This window comes from Accipiter gentilis, chromosome 4 (genome assembly GCF_929443795.1).
Source record: "Accipiter gentilis chromosome 4, bAccGen1.1, whole genome shotgun sequence".
Classification (NCBI taxonomy): domain Eukaryota; kingdom Metazoa; phylum Chordata; class Aves; order Accipitriformes; family Accipitridae; genus Astur; species Astur gentilis.
The window spans coordinates 24,121,735-24,131,679 of NC_064883.1; the positions used below are offsets into that span (position 1 = coordinate 24,121,735).

Below are 9,945 nucleotides of genomic sequence, written 5' to 3' on the forward strand. Positions count from 1 at the left end.
AATGATATAAGGGAAAAAGTCCCACTTTTCCACATTATAATGAATTAATGAAACAAGATCTGTGTGGTAAAAATATGCCTGAACCACAGCCTAACGATGGCTCTGAATTCAGAGCAGATTTCCTGAGGTTTTTTTGTTAAGAACACTTTTAAAGTTATTAAGTATACATATCTAGTTCTGTATAATGTAGTAATAGAATTTGCCATCTATGTTCTTTCCTAAAACAGTGAACATTGACAAAAATAATTTTTATCACAATTTTTACTTGCCAGAAATATCTTTCAGAGTATGCCCACTTACCAAGCGATAGATTGCTAATACTTTCAGTAATTTTGGTTTTAAATACATCTAGGGTTTCCCACACTACTTATTCAGCAACTTTACATATTTTTTTCACATAATGGTATTGTTTATTGCCATTTTCTCTTTGATGTAAATGTGCTTAGAGATTTTGTTTGAAAAAGATCCTACGCATTTTGCATTAGATGAGGTGAGAGTAAGATAGATTTCAGAACTTGTCTCTGCAGACATACTCACAAAAGATAAAGCAATACTTAAATAAGGCCTAGCTGTAATGGGCAAGATTTTTTTGAGTTGGAAATGCCCGTACAGGTGCAGTGTAGCAAACTGATGTGCAGAAAGATGCAGCATAGGTGCCCCAAAAGTATGTTTAACTAAGTGCAACTTCATCATCAGTGTTTTTGACCTTGTATCCATAAATAACCAACAATGGTTTACTGAAGGGAAAAGCACAGACCTCTGGCATAGAAACCACAAAACTGATGGACTAATTTACAAGCTGAGTTGCACTGTGAACTGAATGAAAGGAGCGTATGCTTAAAAGCACTGTCAGAAGAACAGCTGTTCACAACAGTGACCACTATGCTAGTCTGGTAAAGAGAGTAACTGTGCCTAAAAGTTGTACTATTTGGTATGGTAGATCCATAATAACTGAGTTCTCTAGCTTCATCAGTGATTTTTCATATCAAATAAGGAACAGGAAGCAGACCTTAGCAGCCTGCAAATCCATTGGAATTCTAAGGAAAAGAGATGGCAAATACCTATGTAGTTGAAAGCAATTTCTCCTTTCTAGCTTTTTTCCCCCCTTTACGTCTGCAGACGTAGAAATGCTGCCACTGATTTCAGTGGATTTTGAATCAGGTTCATTATCATCTCTTTCCTTTGAAAAACAACTGTATTGGCTGTAAATTGGCTGTTTTAGCACAAACTGTAGAATTAGTAGATTAATCACATACAGTATTCATGCTATGAAGGAGGCAGTTCTTCAATTATCCAGCTGATCGTGTTACCCAACGCAGAGCCTAAGCACTCCGCTGGGTGATTCTAGTGGAGATGTAACAGCCCTCTTAATGTCCTGGTATATTTGTGACCAAATTGATAGGACTTGTAAAATTATGAAACTGATCGATGCAGAAAATTTTTTTCTGTTCTCATTTATCTAATAGACAATGATAGCAATTCAGTAGCCAAACTTAACAGAAGTGTGACAGAGTTGCCAATCAAGAAAACTGGCTGCAAATGATGTCTTAAGGAATCCAGAAGTAAATTTGTCTGGCATTACATCACAATTAAATTTAAGACTGGATGCTTGGCTTAGAAGTGTGTGAATGAATGAACCCAATTCTTCCTTTATTTTAATGGAATACTACTGCCAATCTGTTCCTTCAGTGGGAATATATATGCAAAATAGAAGAAAGTTTTTCCACCAAGGAAAGAAATGAAAGAACTTTACCCAAAGTTCTTTGAAGTTGCCTCAGCATATCCTATCTTCCACTGTCTTCAAAACCCTGATTAAATCTTGAAGCAAAGAAAAGGACTGAGGCAGCAGAAGGGACTGTCCTCACTTTTATACAGTAGCCCTTAGAAAATTTTGGAACGTAGAGGAGAAGGAGGGGAAGAGATTATGTGAACTTTCTATATGGTATCTCTAAGGAAAGAAAGAGCTGCAATTGCACAACTTCTGTGTATGAATTTACAGTAAGTCTCAAATACACATATAGCCATGTGACTGAAATTTAAAATGTTTGGTTTCTCAGCTTTTTGATGGCAAAAATGCAAAGACACTAAATATCCAGTGGCTAAGAGCTCAGATTGGTATCGTCTCACAAGAACCAATGCTGTTTGACTGCACTATTGCTGAAAACATTGCATATGGAGATAACAGTCGGCAGGTGCCACATGAGGAAATTGTTAATGCAGCAAAAGAAGCCAATATTCATTCCTTTATTGACTCTCTACCAGATGTAAGTTCTTCCTTTTCTCTCCTACTCAGAACTGGAGGTCACCTACTGTGGCAGGGAAAAATTGTGTTCTCTTGTGATTCCCTGGGGTACAATAATTCCCTGAGATGCAAATAGATCTGAAACCGATTTTTAAATCTTATCCTTTCTTAATTGTGTTTACCATACTTATTTTACTCTGGAGACTCCATTGTCAGATGGAGAGCTGAACATTTAAGATATCAGGGAATAAAATCCACAATTACAACTAATTGAGAGCTGGAAGTGTGGGTTGGGTTTTTTTGAGTGAGTTGAACATTTCTTTTTAAGCTCCTATTTATCTCAAGCATTTGTAAAAGACTCTGCTAGACTGACAAGTTTCTTATGCATTTCTTCTAGTTATGCCTAGTCAGAATTTAAATTTCTAGTATTTCTACAGTTCAAAAATTACTAAGAAAGTTTTTCATATAGATCTCTGACCAACACATAATGATGTAAGAATTAGAATCTTGGGTCAGATGAAAGGTCTGCTGTACACAAAATCCAGTCCCAGGCAGGGACCAGCAAGACATATTTACAAATAAGCATTCCAAAAGGCTAAACATTTAATCACATTTCCCCTGAATTGTCATCTAACTTTGCGTAAGTTGTCACACGGGAACTTCCAAAGATAGAAATCATGTTTTATTATTTAGTTCTGGATAGATTTTTTTCTTCTGTGCTTTTGACAAATCAATTTCTAATGTATGTCAACTTGTATCCAAAACTTCCTGAAGAAAGGAGGTTGCCAGTTTAGTTGTACTTTGTTTATATTCAGCTTAATTTCAGGCTGTTAAGCTGCTTTTTGCATTTATTGAAAAAATACAAAGGCCAAAGCCCATGACTTTTTGCAGATCATGTTTAGTTTCTAATGACTTATCCAGATCTGCTCTTTCAAAAACTTTGTAGAGAAATCTTGTGTTATATAACAATGTCTCATGAAACTTTTGTGCTTTTTGCAACCAAATATATAATACCTCAAATACCACTGTGACCTACGCATGAGTTTGTCCAGAGATCTGACTGGCCCACCTTAAAAGACGTGACAAAATTAAAAGCATAACTGTCCAAAACTGTAGTATAGATATAGATAAAGTGTATAAATGTCTATGTCTATATATAGATATAGTGTATCATTTTCAGGACAAATTATATATCTTATACATTGGTACTTTTTTCTTCAGGATGAATAAATGTGGGTTAGAATAACTGATTGGTTAGGATGCTAGCTTGGAGTGTTTAAGGGCAGGGTTGATCCCCAGAATTGTCGCAGACTTTCACTGAGCTTTGGTGTTCCATCTCCTGATTGCGAATAACGTTCCCTTCCAACCCTAGAGGGGTTGTTGCTTTGAATTTATGAAATGCTTGATGCTACAAAGACGTCTCCTAGTGAAAGATCTACAGATCTGTAGCAGATATCAATTCTGGTCATCTGTTTTCAGAGAGCTATTGGCATAGAATATGCAGTTTATGGATGGCTGGTGTCAGGGTCGATATGCTTAAATACACTTCAGAATCAATTTGCATTCATAGTCTGAACTTAATATGTTATTTCTAGAAATACAATACCCGCGTAGGAGACAAGGGAACTCAGCTTTCTGGTGGTCAGAAACAACGTATTGCTATTGCCCGAGCTCTTGTACGTCAGCCCCAAATTCTGCTACTGGATGAAGCTACGTCTGCCTTAGATACAGAAAGCGAAAAGGTAACTTGATTGTAAGCAAGAAGTTCGGAATCTAAATTCGTGTTTGTTTGTATTATGTTTATTTTTTTCACTCACACAGATTAAAGCTCAAAGCTGGAAATATGGTGCTTTATGCAAATTACATATTTATGCTAATAATAGACAAATATGAAAGTCTTACCCTTTCTTGCCAAAAAAAAACATAATGTTTTTTGCATCTGTATGGCAGTAGGCAGATTGAAGTATCAATGAAGGCGGCATTCTTTTTGCCCGGAATTCTTCAGGCTTCGATTGGAAAAGTGCTATCAAAATTGAATCAGGAGGCACAAACTTCAGAAGCTGAAAAGATTGAGGATGCTGCCAGAGAACTTTTTTTCTGGGAACCTGCCAAATCTTTCTTTTGTAGTTTTTCTTGCTTCTCCCATTGCTCTCCAGTCCTTGCTATATGTTCATGGCTAATATGCAAACTTCCAGTGAAAAAATTGCGAGAACACTTATTTCCTTGTTAAGCCCAAAGTTGCAATCTTGGTATAACAGAAGTACTATCTAGCTGTAGAAAAATCAACACAGATTCTAAAAAAATACTTACTATTAATGAGGCAAATATTATAACAAGTACTATAATCTGAAAAGCTCAAACCCTATGGACGAAGTTTTGCTCAATTCTAGGCATAAAAACGTAAGGTTCGAGGGGACAATACCATTAAATAATTCCAGGATTCTTTGTTTTCTTAATTACATGCCAGTTAGGTACAGGAAATTCATCTCTTATTTTATTCTGCATTAATAATCGTAAGGAATAAAGAAAAGAAAACAAGAGATTCTTATTAGTATTTTTCTGCCAGTACTAGCTTTAAGAAAAACTCATGAGACTCCCTGCAAAATCATGAGAACTGGTATGATAGTAGTTGACCCAAGATTACTGACTTAAGTCCCATATATAATTAATCAGTCATGGAAGGGACCTCTGGAGGTCTCTAATCAAACCTCCTCTTCAAACAAGGGCCAATACTGAATTTAAACTAGGTTGCTTAGTGATGTGTCCAGTAACATCCTTTAAAATCTCCAAGATTTAACAAGCTCTCTTTTGTCCCTGTTCCAATGCTTAATTACCCTTGCAGTGAATATTTTTCTTATATCCAGTCAGAACCTCCCCTGTTACAATTTATGACCATTTTCTCTTTTTCTCCTACCATGCGTCTCGGTAATGAGCCTGGTTCCATCTCATCCTCTTATCTATTGTGGCATCATCCACTATGACAGTTTTGACTCTTTGCCAACACGGCCTAATTCTAAAACAGGAAGCTAAAGCCACAGATATTCCCTTTCCCTCACTGTCATATTACAGTTTACTTCACAGATGTAGTATACCTCATGACAGCTGCCAGAATAGTTCACCTTTTGGTTTGTTTATTGTGCAGATTGTTCAGGAAGCACTGGATAAAGCCAGAGAAGGTCGCACCTGCATTGTGATAGCTCACCGCCTGTCCACCATCCAAAATGCTGACAAGATTGCCGTGGTCCAGAATGGCAAGGTCGTAGAGCAAGGGACCCATCAGCAGCTCCTGGCTGAAAAAGGCGTCTACTATTCTCTGGTTAACGTTCAAAGTGGGTCATGCAACATGTAAATTAAAAGTAGTACTTATCCCCGAATTGTCACTGTAATTATTTCAAAAATGCTATTTTTGTCACTGTAATTATTTCAATATCAATAGTCAGTCTTGATACTTTTGCTTTTCCTCCTTCCTTTTGTAAGTCCTACGAAAACAAGAAACACTAAGTAATTATGTACCAATTTCTCACTACTAGTTTTCATTATTCAAACCACTCTACTACATAGCCAAAGCGGAGACCTATTGCACTCATAAAAGTAGAGGCATACTAAGCCAGGTGTAGTTAATATTAGCTTGCTTTGAACTATGGCAAAATCACACTAATCAGGCACGTCTGGTAAACCTGTAAACATTTTCATGCTCAGTAAAAAATAGTTTTGCTATTGCCAGAAAGAAACCTCAAGCTTTAGCCTCACTGTGCCTTTGTGAGGCAGTCAGTCCTGGCCTATTAGGCTTGTTATCAACTCGTTATGAGGACTTGCAGGTCAGCTGGAGCTTGATGCCAGATGTCTCTCATTATGATGTGGAGTTTTAACCTGGGATGACGCAAAGGTCTTGGAAACATGGGTGCAGGCTGAAAACAAAGGTCCCAGAACTGTAAGTACCTCACTGATGATCAGTTACTGATCATTGAAGAGATGCAGCCTTAAGAGCTGGGGAAAAACTACTTCAAGTATAACACAGAAAAGAAGCAGCAGATAAGAAAAAAACACAACTGATGAGCAAGGCAAGGCATCTGCTGGAGCCTGGGAAGTAGTATCTGCAAGTTTCCTAAAGCCCTAGGGGCCAGAGGTCAAGGGCTAAAAACTCTCTAAAGACTGCAATATTTTTCAAAAGGTGAAAATCTTGATTTGGGCCTTGGAGGAGGGGGAAGGAAGGCATCCTTTTCAGTGTTAGCTTCCTTCCTTGAAGAGCTCTTGAACCTGATCACCATGATGACTAAGACTCTCAAGGACTGTAACCATTGGTGCTAATTATGTGGCATCAGCTCAGTGGTATTGTGTATTAGTTGCTAATTTAGGATGACTATTAAGGACTAACTGCTTTCAATATGCGGTAATAGTGATTAATAATTACTACAAACTAACAGTTAGCAATGTATATTGTTAATGAATATCTATGCAGTAAAGTCTTGTTTTTAAGTTTAAAACTGGCCTGATCAATCAGTCTTCAACACTTCCATCATAGCAATTTCTGATTCCCTGAGATTTATACATATGATCTGTCTTATCTACATGTAGATATTTATACACACACAGACTAACTGATAGGCAGTTAGGCTCATTAATGTCCTAATAACACTCTCTGGGAAGTTGATTGATGTAGTCTTATTGTATTACTCTTGAATCACTTACCTGTTTTCTTTTGTTCCTGTCTTAGATGGAAAACCAATTTGACTAGCAAATTTGTTTTTTTCCTATTTATGTATTACTTCATACAATAAGGTTCTTGTCCATGAGTAAAGTATTAGTCTGCACCATAATATAAACTAGTTATACTTGTAATTGCAAGAATGGAATAGATATTCTTCAACATTATAGTCTGACAATTCAAGTGAGAGCATATTTAGATATTTTTATTTTTATTTTTTTACTAAATTCTGGATTTTAGTCTTTTATTTTTAAAACTAGGCTTTTTAATTTTTGATGATTCAATTTCTAATGATTGGATTAGTAATGATGAGATTGTTTCCCCAACTTGTATCATTTCAAAGATGCTGGATTTACCAGAAAAATTTAGCTCTTCCTGAAAATCAGGCAAGCATTGTAAATGTTTTACCACAGACATCTGAAAATCAGTTTTGAAAATTTTCGCCATATAGTTTAAAATCTATTTCAGAAATTCATGTCAAATGTAGAAACTTTCCAAAACAGTCTACTTCTTCCTATCCTTTTCTTCTACATTTCTAAATAAGTATTTCCCCTTTGTTGAGATTTACATAAAACTTTGCATAATATTTGCTAAAGACCTCACTTTTGGTTGAAAGGGGCTCTAAGGAAAGCAAGCACTTTCTTTTAAGGATAATGGATCTTTGTTTCCAAATCCACCATAAATGCTTAAATAACTATGCTGCTGATCACAATTGCTTTCCTTTCAGAATTTCCTTTTGAAAAACCACAACCACCATATTAATACTACCGTGCTACCACCAGATACCTCATGAGGTAATTTTTAGTCACAAAGCCAAAAGGACAGACAGGGACATCTCAAAAAATGTGTTTTTCATCATATTCTATTCATACACTTTTACATTATAATGCTTGACCCAAAGGAAGGGTTGACTGACCTAGGATAATTCTGCTTTAAGGACCATTATTCTACTGCATCTTTCTACAGAGTATAAGAGATCTTACTTCCTAGCTCTGAGTTTTCAGTTGGGGTCTGAGACATTTTGGTTCACCTTGATGTCATAAAATACTTGTCTGAGCTCTGACTCCTCATTGGAATGGTCAGCACTCATCTTTGACCATAAGCACCCTAAACACTTGATGATATACATGTGTCGTTATTCTGAAGTAATAGGCCTTTTTTCCTCTGTAGTCTTCTTTTGAGAGACTGCAGCAGTTTCAAGCAGAACTTACCTTTCTGGAGGAAGGCAACCTAGCAGTGTTTTTCACACTTTTCTTGTGCCTCTTGCCCAATTACCTTTGGAACAAGTCTCTAGAGATATGTTGGCATCAACACCATCTTGGCAATCCTAACCACTTTCCAAGCATATGCCACTGACTGTCGGAAAAAGGAAGCAAGGAGGTCTTAAGTTCAACAGTCTGATAGCCTTCTTGCTGAAACAACTAATCAAAAGAGAACGCTCAGAAGAAAAACAGGGTTTAGGTCTAGAAAGCCTTTCTTACTGCAGATTTTTATCAGGGTATTGAATACTACAGCGTCCTATTGCCCAGCATTGTCCAGCATACTTACCCCTACAAGGGCAATTTGCTGTTCCTTATGCAACAAATACCTCACTACTATACTCACTACTGCCTCACCTTCTATAATTCCTGACACAAAGCAAGAGCATAGATAAACTCCTGCATTCTCCCTCCCCTCCCAAGATTCTGAAGGAGTATTTCTCACCAACACCATAGACCACATACCTTCCCCAAATAAAGACTGTAAATCAGTTCTGGATCTCCACTAGTCTCTTCTTCAGGCATTCCCTCAAAGTTCTTCCCAAACTATCCCACATGCTGGGAGATGTTCAACAATCTTCCACCCTGACGTTGACTCCTCATCAATCTAGCTTTAATGGAACCAGTTGCCCTTCCTTATGAGTAACCTTTGAACCACTTGCCTCTTTCTTGCTGCTATACTTGTCTATGAAAACAACCTTCCTAGTAACATTCATTTCTGCAAGACACTAAAGATCTCCTTGAAACATTTATTAATGAGTAATCCTTGTAATCATTCATAGGACGAATAGACACACAGTTAATCTCTTCCTCAAGATGTATTGTCTATTTGTACATTTATAACTCTTCCTTCTATTCCTCTCCCTCAAAATCCAATCTACCTTTTAGACTTACTCATTGAAAGGAAAGAAGACGACAGCTTGGAGGAGAGGAGAAACATGGCACACTGCCTATGAACACAGGGTTAAAACACTCAACTAGCAATTCTTGTGCAGAAAAAGCCACACTATAAATGTACCTATAGCCAGTCTAAATAACTGTTATTGTCAAGTACCCAGTCTTTATTCTAGATAAATTATCTAGAACAAAGTAGTTTAGTCATACATTCTGTATTTCTAAGACAGAATGGTATCTTTTATTCTAGTTATTTTAATGCAGTAAACTGAAAGCGGAAAGTAAGAAACAGGACCAGCAAGGAGGCACTTCAAATCCTTTGCTGTGAATTCCATGGACTGTAGAGATATCAAAAGTAGAAAAAAGGAAGAAAAAGAGCAGAACACACAAGGACAACTATCTTTAGCCATCCCTGTTATTGTAAGGTGAGTACATTTCCTTTTGGCTTCGTATGCTTATTCCTGTGGACATTTCATTCTAGCTGTACTCTGTTAACTAAGGAGATCAGTATACTGACGCTGCTGCCATAGAGGTCTAGGACAGGACTGCATGTAACTGAAAGTCAATATTCAAGCCTAAGCTAATTTCTCTAAGCAAGCCTATCTTCTGCAGGGTTAACAAAGGTCTGGCCAATGAAGTCTAGGGCACAGTTCATCCCATTCTAGAGTTGCTGTCACTAGCAGGCCAGATTAACAACAACCTTGTATCCTTTTATCTCTTCATAAAAGGACATGAGCATGATTATCGTAAATACCTACATTGTCAATGCCTTAGTGTAGAGAAAATGAGTCACATCCTGAATGACTGCTTTATTAAAATAAGCATCTTAGATCCTGCACTACATA

At 37.0% G+C, this 9,945-nt stretch overlaps 1 protein-coding gene across 3 annotated transcripts in view; it reads left to right on the plus strand.

Annotated features, from left to right (window-relative positions):
* LOC126037756 (ATP-dependent translocase ABCB1-like) overlaps positions 1–6,767 on the plus strand; it is a 62,381-nt gene extending 55,614 nt beyond the window's left edge. For all 3 annotated transcript variants that reach the window (XM_049798482.1, XM_049798481.1, XM_049798483.1), the window contains 3 exons: positions 2,058–2,264; positions 3,838–3,984; positions 5,385–6,767. In XM_049798482.1, the coding sequence (XP_049654439.1) occupies positions 2,058–2,264; positions 3,838–3,984; positions 5,385–5,591 (561 nt within the window). In that variant the 3' untranslated portion in view covers positions 5,592–6,767. The remainder of the gene's footprint in view (positions 1–2,057; positions 2,265–3,837; positions 3,985–5,384) is intronic.
* Positions 6,768–9,945: the final 3,178 nt, after the last annotated feature.